This window comes from Heterocephalus glaber, unplaced genomic scaffold (assembly GCF_053883595.1).
Source record: "Heterocephalus glaber isolate CG9 unplaced genomic scaffold, H.glaber_assembly_v1.0 deba00001673, whole genome shotgun sequence".
Lineage (NCBI taxonomy): Eukaryota > Metazoa > Chordata > Mammalia > Rodentia > Bathyergidae > Heterocephalus > Heterocephalus glaber.
Window position 1 is genome coordinate 6,342,886 of NW_028258410.1, and position 16,794 is coordinate 6,359,679.

The 16,794-nt window shown below is 37.1% G+C and overlaps 1 protein-coding gene and 1 pseudogene across 1 annotated transcript; both read left to right on the forward strand.

Moving 5' to 3' along the window:
* Positions 1-496: 496 nt before the first annotated feature.
* Positions 497-1,650, forward strand: LOC101720370 (olfactory receptor 4C6-like). The gene is given in 2 exon segments (XM_013070796.3): positions 497-590; positions 592-1,650. Coding segments are annotated over 2 exon segments (990 nt in total). The 5' UTR covers positions 497-533; the 3' UTR covers positions 1,525-1,650.
* Positions 1,651-12,275: 10,625 nt separating this feature from the next.
* On the forward strand, positions 12,276-13,233 carry LOC101720029 (olfactory receptor 4C15-like; annotated as a pseudogene).
* The last annotated feature ends 3,561 nt before the right edge of the window (positions 13,234-16,794 follow it).

Below are 16,794 nucleotides of genomic sequence, written 5' to 3' on the forward strand. Positions count from 1 at the left end.
GAAAAACAAAGGTCAGTATCCTAGTTGAAGTTTTCCCAAGGCTTAAATTAAAGAAAGGCTTGTATAGAGGTGGTTTATTTTGGAAATCAGAATAAAAGCAGTGGGAAGATTGAGACGGGGGAAAAATAAGATTTAAGCCAAAACTGTGTCAAGCTGGTGCCCATGTATGCATGGACTTATTGATAGTCAAGAGTTTACCCAAGGGCGTTACTGCCTTCATATTTCTGGGAGTATGCATACACTGCAATAATAAAGCACTTCACTGTTATTTACTGTCACAGGCAGCAGACACAGAAACAGAGGAAGAGCTGTCCTGGTGGGTGGAGGTATTGCTGTAGGCACCAGGAGGATTGACGTGGTGTCCAGCTTCTTCTGTTGTTAGCTTCCGGTTTCTGTACCACTAGCTGGTAATAAATGTAGGTTAATAGAGCTTGCGATAACAATGCTTGGCATATCCCATGATTACTCATAAAAGTCATTTCTCTTGCAGTCTTTCCAGTGCTGTGTGATGTGCTTCCATCAAATCCTGTTAAATGGAGAATCGCAACAATGTGGCTGAATTCATCCTTTTGGGAATTATAAAGAATCCAGGGTTTGAGGAAAATATTCTCTACTTTGTTTCTAGCCCTGTATGTTGTCACAGTATTGGGAAACCTACTCATTGTGGTGACTGTGACTGCCAGTTGGTGTGTGAGGTCACCTACGTATTTCTTCTTTACTTCCTTGTCCCTCAGGGATGTCACCTACTCTTCTGTCATTGACCCCAAGCTGATTGCGGACTCCCTCTCTGACAGCACCTCAATCTCCCTCAAAGGCTGCATGACCCAGCTCTTTGCAGAGCATTTCTTTGGTGGGGTGGTGATCATCTTGGTCATCGTGATGGCCTATCACCGCTACATGGCCATCTGGAGGCCCCAGCACTACATGACCACCATGAGTCCTCTACTGTGCTGCCTGATGGTGGGAGGGTCTTAGGTGAGGGGATCCATGCACCCAACCATACAACTTCTTTTCATGTATCAGATACCCTTCTGTGGCCCCAGTGTCATTTACCACTTTATGTATGACTTATTCCCACTTTTGAAACTGGCCTGCATGGACACCCACACCCTGGGCCTCTTGGTCATCCTCAACAGCGGGGTGATGTGTGTGACCATCTTCCTCACCTTCATCACCTCCTATGTGGTCATCTTTTGCTCCCTGAATTCTTGCAGCATTGAAGGCAGACACAAAGCCCTCTCCACCTGTGGCTCCCACCTCACAGGATTTGCGCTATTCTTTGTGCCATGCATTTTCTTCTACATGAGACCTGTGGTCACTTACCCCATAGATAAGACAATGGCTGTGTCCTTTACCATTGTTGTGCCAGTGCTGAATCCCTTGATCTACACCTTGAGGAACACAGAGGTGAAAAATGCCATGAAGGAACTGTGGAAGAAACCAGGTACCCTAGGTGTCACTAAGTTGCATGCCCAAGAACAAATCCTTTCTACAAAGTCAGTGGATTCTTACCTACCCCATTAACTTCAACCACTGGGCACAGAGCAGTCAGAGGCATCTTTTAAGATTATAAAACAGGTCAAGGCATAAGCACTGTTCTTCGTAGGTCCTGTTACATCCGAGGGACATCGGGCCAGTACATTCTGTAGAGCACCCCATTTCTCACCAGGCTTTAGGCATGATTTTTTAAATTTTAACATATATGTTTAATAATTGGAGACTTTTCCAGATTAGGACCTTTCTTTCTTTTTCTGTTCTCTCTATTGGAATGATCTTTTCTGGGGGGTTTACTTGAGAGGCTTCTATGCATCATCTCCCATTTCTATTACATTCCATTTCAAACAGAAAGAGAAGTATATCCGGATGACTTTTTCTAGTCATTCCTCTTAGTTATTCTCTGCTTCTACATACAGGTTGCATCCTTAATACTTATGATTTTGAATTATATTTGAAAATATTTCTTGACTTTAAATTCTGTGTTCTCCCAAATGCATAATGCTTTTTAATGAGGAATTATGTTTTCCTTTGGGCTGTAACCCTAGTGATCAGAACACCCACAGTCACCTAGTATGTGCTTAATAAACATTGTTGTGCCAATAAAATCCTAAAAGAGACTTGGTGGTTTTAAAAACATTTGCAAATAATTATAAAGAAATAATTGAGGAAGATAAATGCATGTAGAGACTTCAGAAATTAGAATTCTCCCAGTGTGTACTTTGCAAAGTGTCATTTAAAAAAAAAAACAAAAATAACAGGCAGCTGCAGTTTACTAGCGTGCTATTCAATACAGAGGCCTCTGCTTTACCCACTTTTCTTGCATGCGAGGTGTTGAAGATTAAGTCCAGGCCCTAATGCACCCTGGAAGGTCCTTTACAATGAGCTTCACCCCCAGTCTACCTCTTGTCATTTTGCAAAGAGGTAAATGGAGGATCACTGTGGCTGAGTCAAGATATCTTAGAATCAAACATCTATGTCTTACAGTTTTATTTATTTATTTTTTACAGGAATAGAGTAACTGTTATTTTGAAATTTGAATTTCCAAATCCAATAGGTTTTCATTTTCTCCAAGAGCTTGTTGTGAAAAAACTAAAAAACAAACAAATAAGCAAACAAACAAACAAAAACACTGACAGTGTTTGAAGTCACTTCCCTACCTTCCTTGATGAGGGAAATGAGAAGACTAAGATTACAGCAGGGCTTATGGTTTACCACTTTTCTTATTAAAATCTCTGTCTCTCTCTCACTTGCTCTCTCTCTATATATATATATAATTATATATATGATAAATAACATGACAATAGCTGTAAGGTTGGTTATTGTATTCAAATAAAACACATTTATATCATGATTTTTATTTTAAAATAAAATCTGTATGTACAACCAGTATCTAGTTCTAATAATCACCAGTTGTAGACGATAACTTTCAAGTTCACTTATACAATGGTGAATGTGGGCTGAGTTTTTATGAATTTCAGATACTCCTCAGGAGTTGGGTTTGTAGTGAAGCATAAGACGCTATGTTTTCCTTATATGATGGAGCTCACATTTTAGTGCAAGAGACAAACAACATAAACATAAAAATAAATAAAAGAATAGAGCTACAACTGATTCTCAGAATATTAGAAGAAAATGCTACACATGTGATGGGGAAATGCCAGATCTGGGGACTGGAGGCCTTCGTTGAGATGAATTTATAAACTGAGATCTAAGTATCGAGTTAGGATAATCCTGAAATGTGGCAGTGGGGAGAGCACTCTAGGCCAAAAGGGAAAAGATGTGCAGAAACCACCTTGAGGTTAAGCAGGTGCAAATAATCAGTGGCTCGTGGCAAGGGGATCATGGTGCAAGGTGAGATAGGAAGGTAGGCAGGGCCCTGGTCTGAGAACTTAATTCTTAAATTCAGAAAGATCATAGAAATGAAAGTGACTGCTAGAATATAAGTTTAAAAAATCAAATCATAAACAGACTTATAAATGACTTTGGAAACAACATCAGAAATCCCTGCACATAACTTCCATTTAACTTTTGATTAATCAACAGTAGACATAATAGTGTATCTGCTGCCCTATAATAGTATTTTAGCATGGAATACCTGGATTCATTTTGTCTTTTATTCACCCCGACTTACGTTAAGAAGAAACTGACTTTGATAGTGAGATAACTTTGTTCTATGTAAAACATATGGATCTTTTAATTCATTGTATTACTTCAAATATGAAGTGAAAGAATCACAATGAGATCCTTAACCTTAAATATGTATAATCTGCTTGATAATTTTATATAGCTAGAAGGAGACCTAGCATCTACATTTTCTATTTTATGGATAAAAGCTATTCTGACCATTCATGTTAAAATTTTCAATTCCAAAAACTTCTCACCATCTGTGCTCTATAGATCACCTAAAAAATTTACATTAGTTTTATTCATTAAACACATGCTTAGCAGGCCAATATTTTATTTCTTTTTAACACTTGACTTCTGAAGCAAATCTTGCTATTTTAAAATAGGAAGTAACTGTTATTTGTAATAGTTTTTTAACTGTATAATTATCTATCTATTAGAATTTGAAAAATTCAGTATTATTCATGATACATAGGCCTAGCAAAGTCAAAATAAAAGCACTTAAGTTAGAAGAAGGAATCTGCCTAAAAAACTACTGCAACCATCACTTAGTGGGAATTAGTAGGTAAATTTGCTTCCTATTTGATTGAGAAAATTTAAGCCATCAGAGGACAATTCCTACCTTCTTTAACAACTTTATCTGCCAATCTGCCAGCATCAGCCCAATGCAGTGCTGCCCTCCTACCTGCTACCATGCATGAATCACCTGGGTGACCCCCAAACCAACGAAACTCCTTACCTGTGCCCTGGGTCTTTTGTTGTCATTTGTGCAAGGAAATTGACCTAAAACACTCCTTTTATGCTTCTTCTTTCATCTATATTTCCTTTTCCATTGAATCATTTATGTGAGCAAAGAGCAAACTTCTATCTCCCTTATCTTTAAAAAAAATCTTTCTGTGACTCTACTTCCTCCATCAGCTGCTACTCTATTTCATTTTCTGTTCTTTACAGTGAAATTCTTTCCTTGTATTTCATATAAACCCCTGACAGTCATGCCTCAATATGTAAGACTTTCTCAAGGCCACCTTCTAAACACCAGTGAGCCCTGTATCACTAAATATAACCATTTATCATTTTATAAAATCCAGTAGTAACACTTAGTCTGGTTTTGATGATGCTGATATTATGTGCACCTTTCTTGGTCCTAAGCATTGTTCTTATCTTCCCTACTCTATTTTACAATTTATTTCACTGTTATCCAACTCTGTTCCTTTCATGGCAACAGAAAATAAACTACTAAGCAAAGCAGTATGTAGAATAAGTGTGAAAGATGATAAGCATGGCTTGAAGGGAGAACTGGGCATGCAGGATATATTGTTAAACATCTGTTTCGGAGTAATGTTTTATTACTATCACTCTGACCAGGGTGGAACCCATGCAAGGTGATTTTTGTGTGTCAGGACACACACGTAAAATTTCAATTAAAATAAGATGACACTTCTCTCTCAGTTCTACACATATGGAAGTCATGGTCCTTTGGGGCCTTAACTTTCCTCATGACTCAGTTCAGTTCTGCCTTCCCCTGCAGGGTGTGGAATAAAAGTAAAAGCAGGCCGATGCAGTGTTTAAGGGCTATATAAAGTAGTGAGTTGTCAGTCCTAGTCCCTCCTGAAGGGGCCTGGTGTGCCAAGTCCAAGTTTCCCCACAAGCTTCGGTCTCAGTGCTATGTTCCCTGGCATTAAACAGACTCATTTTGTCTCCTAAATCTCGTTTTGTCAGATAAAATGAAAACAGAAAAGTTAATCTCTAGAAATTGTGCTTTTAGGTTACAGTAATAAAATAATCAAAATCAGTTTCTGAGAGAAAAAATATATTATTAGTGTGTCTTTCCACATGTAAACATAGATATTATTCTTTAATAAGCACTCTTTTCTGCCTCAATGCAGTGCCCATTGTCCTTAATCCAGAATTCAGTTCTTACTTCTGGGAAACATACAGCTTTTTGCCCTGATTCTGGGAAGAGACACTATATTTTATTTTTGTATACATTGGGCTCTTTTTTTTATTAACAAGAAATGAAACATCTTCAAATACAAATTCAGGAAAAGATAAATAGGGAAATAAGAAAAAGGTTTGCTTCAGTTTTGTGAGAATCTTTTCAGTTCATGTCTGAGTAACTGCTTTAAAAATTGTGTACACACAGGATAGTAACTATTAATTTTATTATTTGGTTATGAGTTTTTTTATTTTTTCATAAAATTAAAAAATAAGTAAAGTTAAAAAAAATAAAACCCAGCTCTCTCACACAAACACACACACACACACACACACACACACACACGTGAACTCTAAATTGTTTGGGGACATAAAAGTTTTGTAAACTCTTGAGCGAATCAACACACAAAATCTGTCTTGGAAAATCATGCTGATGGAAAATTTGAGAGCCCTGGAGGATCTGAGAAGCAAATTTATAGGTTCATGAACTAGCAGAGAAGCTCTTTAAATTCCTCTTAAAAGTCCAGGAGGAAATGTGGCTTCCTCGTTTCCATTCCTGAGCCCGTGCTGAATGCAGCGCATGAGCAGCAGGGGGAGCCCCTCTCCACCTGGACTGCCAGAGAGGCTCCTCCTCTGTCCCTCAGAAGGAGAAGGAAGAGCTGGGCAGGGCCTGAAGTTCAGACCACAATGCAGGGACCAAGGAGTTGGCCTCCATCAGGCTTTCAAGAAACTGATGTGCAGGGAGAGTCCCCTTCCATAGTTCTGCACTTTTCAGAGAGGATTTGGAATTGTAAGGTAGTGCTTAACAGTGTGGTGTGTAATTGGGCTACTCTAGGTGATGCCATGTAGGCCACTCTAGGTGATGCCATGTGGGCCTGTCAGTCACTGTGTACACTTTGGACTCCTCACCTTTAAGGGAATTACTCATGCTCAACGGGTGTGGGAGTAAGTAAAATAATATAAATGACCAATAAATGACAATAGTTATTTTAAAAGAATTTAATCTTGGGCCGGGGATTTAGCTCAGTGGTTTTGCCCCCTGCTGTGCAAGCACAAGGACCCGAGTTTGATCCCCGGTACCAAAAAAAAAAAAAAAAAAGGAATCTAATCTCACTATTCCTTCAAGTAAAATGACTTAGTAGAACTATCTTGATTTTTTTTGTCTTCAAATTAATTGTCTTCCAAAAAATTTAGAAATGCAACAAGTGCACATTTTGTCTATCTTTCAACAGAATGTTGTTATTTCTAAATATATGTTTCATTTATCCTTTGATGCTTTCCCCGGGTTTAAGATTAAAAAGTATAATTTTATGAGGCTGTATGAAGAATACCATTGCAGGAATATGATAAATTTAAGTCCAACTATATTATCCATAGTTATTGCTGTGAAATACACCATTTACTATTTCACAACTTTACACTAACATATGGGACAGGGACAGCATTTAAGGTATAGAAGAGTGACTCAAATCATACATTAAGTTTCTGATATAACTATGTTCACTTAATTTCCCCTAAGTGTGTTTGTTATCATAAAGTGCATTAGCTTTCTGTCTCAAAATTGTTTGAGAAAATTGCAATGGCAAAGCTCTTAACTGCTTTAGTGGTAGGTGTCACAGCTTGGTCTCTTCCCTAAAAGGGGCTTAATTATTTAGACAACAAAAATGAATGTTTGCATATCCATTAGGAAGACAAAGGTGGAAACAGAGAAAAATGGTACCCCTCACGCTTTATACTATTTTTTAGTATTATACTAAATTTATGTTCAATTTATGTTCAATAAATGTTTTAAATTTAATTGCTTTTAATTGCTTTTTACATGAATACAAAATAACTAAAAGTTGTAAGAGCATAGTATCATAAGTAACATTTTCACATTTGACTCTCAGAATCCTGAGAGATGAGCTGGTAAGCTGAACATGAGAATCTCTGTTTCACAGGAAACATATGTATCTTGAGGATGTTTACTTGATCAGACTGGCTCACCCTGTATAAATAATTCATAAAGTCCCAAGACTGGCTCACAGCACACATGCTACTCCCCTTCATACCTATCTGGTTGTTGTCAACTTGTGTATGTGAGCAATTAGACTTTCACCATCTGATTCTTCGTCATTTGCTCTGTTTCCTTTGTCAATATGTTTCCTCCAAATATGAAACCAGGAATGAGAGGCTTTAATGTTTGTGGTGGGCAGAAATCCTGGAACAGCCACTCTGCTCTGAAATTCTTTTTTTTTCTTCTTCTTTTTTTGTTACTGGGGATTGAACTCGGGTCTTTGCTCTTGTGAGGCAGGTGGTGGAACCACTGAGCTAAACCCCCAGCCCTGCTCTGAAATTCTTGATGGAAAAGTTATCTTTATTCTTTTCTTATTGATCTAGTGGGAAGGACCTGGACATAGAGACAGGAATTCTGTGTCAGATCCCAGACCAATCTACTGTTGTAGGCTTGAGCTTCACCTCTTGAAGCATGAATTTCACTCCAGGAAAACAGGGCCAATAAGATTTAGACTGTTCTTCAGACATCAAGTTCAGTGTCATTGCTTTCCTTGTACCACTTCACTTAGTCATTATGACAATATTGTGAAGTAGGTAATTTTGTCTTTGTTAACTTCTCTTCTAATTTTTAAATGATGAATTGAGAAAGAAACCTTCAACATTTAGTGAACATGTGCTGTGTTAAGTTGGTAACTATGCATCATTCCATAGATCTTTCTGTTAGAATGATTTAATTCATTAAAAGATCAAACTTTTAGACTTTTATAACAGTGTCTCTAGGATAGCCATGATTTTCACCTGCCCTTTCATATGTGTGTTTTTTCTTCTTCTACTTGCAGATATGACAGACTCCACATGGAAGACAGCTTGCATGTCATCCTAAAGTCATCCTGTCCACCAGCCCATGACAATGGCAGGTCCACCTCACTTCCATGGAAGCCACTTGAGAATGCTCTCTTCAGGAGTTTCTTAGCACATTATGAAAGCTAGCAGTCAAGATAAGAGATGTTAATCTTCCCTCAACATGTGGCTGCTTCTATTAACCTAAATAAAATTTCTAGCTATTTTAAACTAGCCAGTAATTTATCTCCACCTCTATTCTGGATGATCATTATCTATGACTCCTAATAAAGTTCTGATTTTCTATTCTCAATGACAAAGACATATTAAAAATAATTTTTCGAGCCAGTCCCAGCACCTGGAAGGAAGCTCCCCCACTGCCATCCCAGTCTCCTAGGGCAGTGAAGCTCAGCTGGTCCCAGCACCCAGAAGGAAGCTCCCCCACCACCATCCCAGTCTCCTAGGGCAGAGAAGCTCAGCCAGTCCCAGCACCTGGAAGGAAGCTCCCCCACCACCATGCCAAGCTCCTAGAGCAGAGAAGGTGAGCCGTGTGGGCACCAGAAGCCCTCCCCTCCCCGTGGAAATGAGAAGACACATAAACAAGCCTCAAAAACAGACTTCTGGATCACCTACAGCAACCTCAAAGGGAAATGAGATGAAACACTCTGATACTCAACCACCTGGACTCTCTGAACTGGCAACAAAAGAGGATCTGGGAAAAATGAAATCAGAAATAATTATTCAGATAACAGCAAAGATTTTGCTCATGGTGCACAATATGATTAATAAATCTAGAGAGGACACAGATAAAAAATAGAGGATCTGAGAAATATGATGGAATCCCAACATAGGAAACAAATGGAATCTGTAAAAGAGATACAAATAGGTTTCCAAGAGATTAAAAACTCCATTGAAAGTCTGTGCAGCAGAATGAACCAATGTGAGGATAGAATTTCACATATAGAAGATAAGATTGCAATAAGTGAGGAGGAAAAGAAAAATTGCTATAAAATTGTAAGGAAACACGAGAAATCAATCCAGCAGCTGCTAGACGATGCAAAGAAGAATAACATAAGACTGATTGGAGTCAATGAAGAAAGAGGAGAGAGTGCAGATGACATAAAAATCTCTTCACAGAAGTGATGGCAGAAAACTTCCGAAGGAGGGGAAAAGAACTTGACATACAGATAAGTGAGCCATATAGGATTCCAGCTAGCCTTGATCAAAAAAAATCTACACATAGGCATATAATAGTTAGGATTCCAGAAATCCAACAGAAGAAAAAAATTCTACAAGCAGTGAGAGAAAAAAAACAAATCACATACAAAGGAAAGCCCATAAGAATCACAGCAGACTTCTCAACACAAATCCTCAAGGCAAGAAGAGTTTGGAGTGATGTATTTCTAGCCCTAAAGGAAAACAGCCTCCAACCCAGATTGACGTACCCTGCAAAACTATCTTTCAAAATTGATGGAGAAATAAGATACTTTGATGATAAAGAGCACCTCAGGAACTTCATGAATACCAAACTGACACTCCAAAAAATTTTAGACAATACCCTAGGAAAAGACAATGAGGATCACAACCCCAGGAAACCCAGCAGAATGAATCCACTGGGCGTGACAAATTAAACACAAAGGGGGAGAATGCAACAAAAAGAAAAAGTCATGACAAGGCTTTTAAAACTTTTGACTTCATCTCCCTAATGAGGGTATAATTCAATCTTATTATTGTACTGATTAGTATTTTTCTGATTCTAGAGTTGCACACCATTCCTTGTGCTATACTGGCTATTTATCATCTTCTTATGTCTACATTTTAATTGGGTTGTCTATTAATGAGCTGTAAGAATTCTTTATATATTCTACACATAGGTTATATACATTGTAAATATGGTCTGTTTAAGGACTACTTTTCATTTTAATTATGTCATTTAAAGTTCTGAATTTTGATGGAATCTCATTTATCAATTTTTCTTTTATACGTTATGTTCTTTGTATCCTAGGTAGTTCTTGCCTACCCTGAATTCATAAATATTTTCCCTTATAATTTCTTCTTAAAGTTTTATACTTTTAGGCTTCATTATTTAGGTTCATAGATCCCTTCAAGTTATTTTCATGTATGGAGAAAAAGGGTTGAGGTTAGTTTTTTATATACAGTGTTCTAGTGCCATTTGCTGAAGACACTATCTCTTCCTTGGCTCTTGAATTGAGTTTATATTCTACAAAATGGTAATGTTAAATAATCTTTCAAAACTCAGTGGACCATATATGTGTGGTTCTATTTCTAGATTCTCTGTTTTATTCAAATGATCTATATGTCTTTCCTTACACCAACACTGCCTTGATTACTGTAGCTTTAGAAGAAGCCTTAAAATTGGGTGATAAATGTCTTCCAACACTGTTTTTGTTTTTGTTTTTGTTTTTGGCTTTTCTGGGTCCTTTGTACTCCTACATAACTTTTAAATTTCAATATCCAGTTCTTCATTTATAGCAAGTATACACAGACCTGAATTTTTATATATACCTTGTGTTTTCTAATCCTGCTAAATTCAAGTACAAGTTCTAGGGGCTCCTAGAGATTTCTTAGTATTCTCTCTGTAGATGATCATTTCATCTACATATAAAGATTTTTCTTCTGCCATGCCAATCCTATCCTAGTTGTGTCATTTTATTGCCAGACTATTTTGGTGGGGACTAGGTTTCAAAGTTTAATGGACAGATAAAGAGTAAGCATATCTGCCTTTGTTCCCCACCTTAAGGAGAAAGCATTGTATCTTCTCCATTCATACAAGGCATTCTCGCTGGAAGTATGGAGTACATGTCTTTAATTTGTTGAGAAGTTTCTGTTCTACTTCTAGTCTCCTGATAGCTTTTACCATGAACAGCTGTAGAATTTGGTCCAGTGCTTTTTCTCCAACTAGTGACAGGATCATATGGCTTTTTCCTTTCCTCTGTTAAAATGATGACTTTGGGGGATGGATCTTCCAATGCTGAACCAACAATGCCATCCCTATAACAAAACCACTTTCTACATCCTGCCAGATCTGACTTCTAATAGTTTGTTTTGTTAAACAATTTTCTATCTTTGTTCATACTTTTTCTTCTATTATCTTTATCCAGTTTTAGGATTAGCACAATGTTGAATTCCTAAAATGAGGGGAGAAGTGTTCCTTCTTTTTTCTACTTTAATTGTTTGATATAATTTATCAGTTAAAATCTTTATGAGCCTGCTGTTGTCATATAGGTAGGTTTTCAAGCTAGGAATATACTTTCTTTAATAGGTGCTATTCAAATTTTATATTTCCTCCAGAGTTAGTTTCATTAATTTGTCTTCTAAGTTACTTCTTAGAACTTGTCAAATTTATTTCAAAAAAGGTTTTTGTAATATGCTTTCTATATCCTTTTAAATTCTGTAAAATCTGTGGTAATGTCTCCTAGATCTTAATATTGTAATTTTAAAAATGTATAACTGATATTGTGTAACAGGAAGAAAGGTCTAAAAGAGCAGGGGAATTGTGAGGGGTAGGGGAAGGGATAAAAGGGAAAGGAAAAAATATGAGAAGAGGAAAAAAGTGGAAACAAGGTCTTTGCAAATAGGGAAGGGTGGAGGGGGTGAAGGGTGGGCAAGGGAAAGGGAAAAAAATAAGAACCAAGAGACTCATGTAATGGTACAAGATCCCAATGATGAATGTAACTGTATTGTTTACCTAAAATGTACCAATAAAGTTAATGGGGAAAAAAATAAAAATAAAATTAATTTTTCATCTAGATGCACCTAGCTAAAGATGACTATGAAATGATATCCTGGTTTGAAGCAAATCTTTCTTTTTCCTAATTGCAAACTTTCATAATTGTTGTATCACATTTACCTTTTCCTTGGAAATCATGGAAAACCACAGCTTTGTAACTGAATTCGTCCTCCTGGGACTTTCACAGAATCCAAATGTTCAGAAAGTAGAATTTACTGTATTTCTGGTTTCTTTACATAATAACTATGGGGGGCAACATGCTGATCATGGTGACCCTTGTCTGCAGCCCTGCTCTGCTGGGCTCCCCATGTACTTCTTCTTGGTTTTCCTGTCCTTTCTGGACTCATGCTTCTCCTCTGCTATGACCCCAGAGATGATTGCTGACTGTCTCTGTAAGAGGAAAACCATCTCCTTTGAAGGGTGCATGATGCAGCTCTTTGCTGGACACTTCCTTGCTGGGGTGGAGGTGATTGTCCTCACAGCCATTGCCTATGACTGCTATGTGACCATTTGCAAGCCCTTGCACTACTGGTCTGTCATGAACAGGAGTCTCTACTGTGTTCTGGTGGGCATAGCCTGGATAGGGGGCTTCGTGCTCTCTGTCACACAAGTTCTTTGTACCTTCCAGCTCCCCTTTTGTGGCCCCAATGTCGTTGATTATTTCATGTGTGACCTGTTCCCATTATTGAAACTTACCTGCACTGACACTCACGTCTTTGGCCTTTTGGTGATTGTCAACAGTGGGTCTATCGGCATTATAATCTTCTCCCTGTTGCTTGTATCCTACTGTGTCATCTTGTTCTCCCTGAGGAAGCACAGTTCTGAAGGTGGGAGGAAGGCTCTGTCCACCTGTGGGTCCCACATCACTGTTGTGATTTTGTTCTTTGTCCCCTGCATATTTGAATATGCACGACCTCCCTCTGGCTTCTTTAACAAAAGGTGACAATATTTTACACCATTCTAACACCACTCCTCAATCTTTGATTTATACTTTTAGGAATATAGAAGTGAAAAATGCCATGTGGAAACAGTGGACGAGGCTGGTGGTGTTTTCTGGTAAAAATTGGAATACTACACTTATAAAAACGTGAAAAGTATTCAGTGTTGATATAGATATGAGTTTATGGAATATTTCTTGAAGAAAAACAGATAGAATAATTCTATAAAGTATTAATGATGGTCAGGATATTTTGTTTGAGGACATACTTTTATTCTGAGTTGACAACACAGCATCATCAAATGTAAAGACAATTAAATTTAATTCTTTCTTAACAATTTCATTTCTATAATAAAAATCGAAGATATTTTTATCTATCAATGTTCTTGCCCTTTAGACTAGGCTTTGAAAAACTTTTAGAAGAAGACGAAAATAAATTAGAAATTTCGAAAAGCAACTTGAAAATTTTTAAGAGACAAGACGTTTGTATATGACACTGATCTCAGTGACTGATGAAAGGAATCAGGACTTAAGAAAGACTGAGAGAAGAACACATATAAAATCTCAACTATACATTTCTGAAACATTTGACATCATTTGAAAGTTGCCTTCATTAACAACTGGTATAGAATTTCAGTTTCTTTTTCACTTTCTGGCCAGATTGGTCCGTTCTTCACAATGGAGTAGCTCCATTCCATACCATCTACAGGAGATGATGAGGGTGCAACCCCATAAGGTCCATCTCTACCTTCAGTGCTATCAGTGGGACCTCTGCAAACACCACATTACTGCACCACACTGTACCACAGTACCAGACCAAAGCTGCAGGTGTAGCGAGTCTGTTTCTCCCATCACACATGGAGAATGGAACTCAAGGGAAATGGGTTAAAACTAGCTAATGGAAAGCAGGGAGATAAACTTTTCTGTGATGAGAAGGAGATCAAGAGATGGGGGCAGGAGGGGAAGGGAATGAAAAACCAAATTAAGATGTACTTGTACCAACTCTACCAACAAGGAATGCAAACAATATACTGCAAACATGTAATAAAAATAAATAAATAAAAAGTAGATTTCAAAAGAGAATTACATTTTAATTTACTTGATGATTTTTAATTTCTTGACTTTGTGTACCTATTATAAAATAATTCAATTCAAATGATTTATTTATACATCATCCAAATTTAACACATATTTCATGTTATTTCTGTAGTTATTTTTATTAGCCTCAGACTGTCAAGTGATTCTATTAATTGTGATAAAGTTCTTGATTTCCCCAAGCAAACCAACATTAATATTCCAATTAATAATGTGAGCAAAAATGCAAAAGAATTACATTTTTTCTCCTAAAGTTACATCCTAGCCCCATAGTGGCAAAGTATATGTCATTGATATTCTTTGTAATAATAGATATGCAGAATATACAAGGGATTTCCTTGATTTCTCACTGGGAAGTCCATGAACAACTAAATTTGGGGGCTGAAGCATGCTCTGTACATTTGCCTTACTCCAGACTGAATGTGTAACTAAAAGTGTAGACATGCTAGGACACTTTTTCATCCCCTTTACCTTTCTTTACCATTGTCTGCCATCAGAGATGTTGCTTCTAAGAGTCCTTTCCAACAAAGATTAATTCTTCATCAAATATACACTTAAATTAAAACATATTTTATTCTTTCAACTCCAAAAAATTCATTGTGGACTCTGGTAATGATATACCACTAGAAAAGCTACAATATATTTAGCTGAGGAAAAAAGTAATATGGAAAGAAGTCTATTTATTTTTCATTTCTACTATTTTAATGAATAGAATCATGCAAAGTTCTCCCAACACCAGTTGTTGATTTGGCTTTCCATTTTATTTTCTATGTTGCTTTTGCTTAAGCATTATAAAACTCACGCCAATGGTTTTAGTTACTAGACAATGTATCTGTTGCACTAAATTGACTTGTTGTAGTTACTGTAGTTACTTAAATAATTTTCAGAAATTCTTTGTTAATGGAAAAAGAGGGAAATTTTTATAGCCATCTCTAGTTACTGAAAAAGAATGATAGAGAAGTGGTTTCTAATTTAAAGAATAAATGATTCAGAAATGATGTTTTATAAAATCACGTCAGATAAAACCATAACTTTGCCAGGGGTGAATGAATTTTTTGTTTGTTTGTTTTTTGGGGTACCAGGGATCAAACTCAGGACCTTGCACTTGCCAGGCAGGCGCAGTGCCAGTGAGCTAAATCCCCAGCCCTAAAATCATGACTTTGCTAAAATCTTGCAGGGACTTTCTCTCCCTGAATATGTGTTCTTTTTTGTTACCCTGGGCCTTTGACCTGGGATAATTATGCTGCCCAATCTCCTTATTATTTTTCCTTCTCTGACTCTTGATTAAAATGTTATTTTTTTTTTCTGGCTAAGTTCTGACTTCTTCCCTCATCCATAAAATTTGATTTTTTAAGCATTTCTTTTTATTAGCCTATGTTTGGAATACATAATGAATATATTCATCCTGAGATGTTGGTACTTTTAACCTTTGTGTGTCTTCCTCACTATTAGTTTTCAAATATACACATAAAATGTCTATGTCCTTGATGCCTATTGAAAATTGCAAACATTTAATAGAAATTGTTCAGAATACGTCAGTGGTTTCCTTTGTTCCTCCTCTACAATTTCTCAGTTTTATGATTCTCCATCTAGATCCTTTGAGTGTGATGCTTTGGATGACAAGAGGGGTAGAGAATGAGACAGATTCCCATGAAGTTTGAAGTTTTGGGTTTTGACCTAAAGTGATTGCTCTCTAGTAAACATCTCTTGGTGTAGCCTGAATTGCAAGAAGCAGAAGAATGCCGACTTAACCTGAAATACATTGCAAAATCAAATAAATGAAAGAAGTTGAATTAAAAGTGAAAGAAAAATATACTTACAAACTACATGATTCGATAAGTATACACGTGCACTTTAATAGTTGAGCGGTATTAACAAGGAGGTTATTTGGCTATGGTGATTTGGAAAGAATTTTCTGAGGATCTAGTGTTTGAACTGGGTGCTCTGCCCTCAATAGAAAGGGGGAGTTGAGGTTAAAGCAGAAATCAGTTATCAAACTCTGTGAGATATGAAAAAATCAGGAAATAAAACTGTCTAGGTATATTTATGTGAGACAGAGAATGTCAGGCATGGCTAGATTGTGGATGAGCACAAGTCTTAAGAGGGAAATGGGAAGGTAAATTTAGGTACAGTGTTAAGAATTTGAGAGTCACAGTGAGTATCTCAACCAATGTATTTCAGGAGCATAGTAATGATGTGATTATATTCACAAATCATCATATTTTTTAAAAATCCTAGGGGGCCGGGTATTTAGCGCAGTGGTTTTGCCACCTGCTGCGCAAGCGCAAGGACCCGAGTTCGATCCCTGGGACCAAAAAAAAAAATTTCTCTTAGCCTCACTTTTGGGCCGGGGATTTAGCTCAGTTGTTCTGCCGCCTGCCTCACAAGTGGAAGGTCCTGAGTTCGATCCCCAGTACCAAAAAAAAAAAAAAAATCCTACTTTGCCTTCTCAAATGATGGAAAGGATGTGAAAAGTAACAGCTTGAAAAAGTGATAATTGGGAACATCTTTATTTTGGCTCATTCTCCTTGTTTAGAAACAGACTTGTCATCTCAATGAAGGCCTGGTATACTTCAAGGACAGTAGAATTGGCCGTTAGTAATACTGAAATTCATGAAAC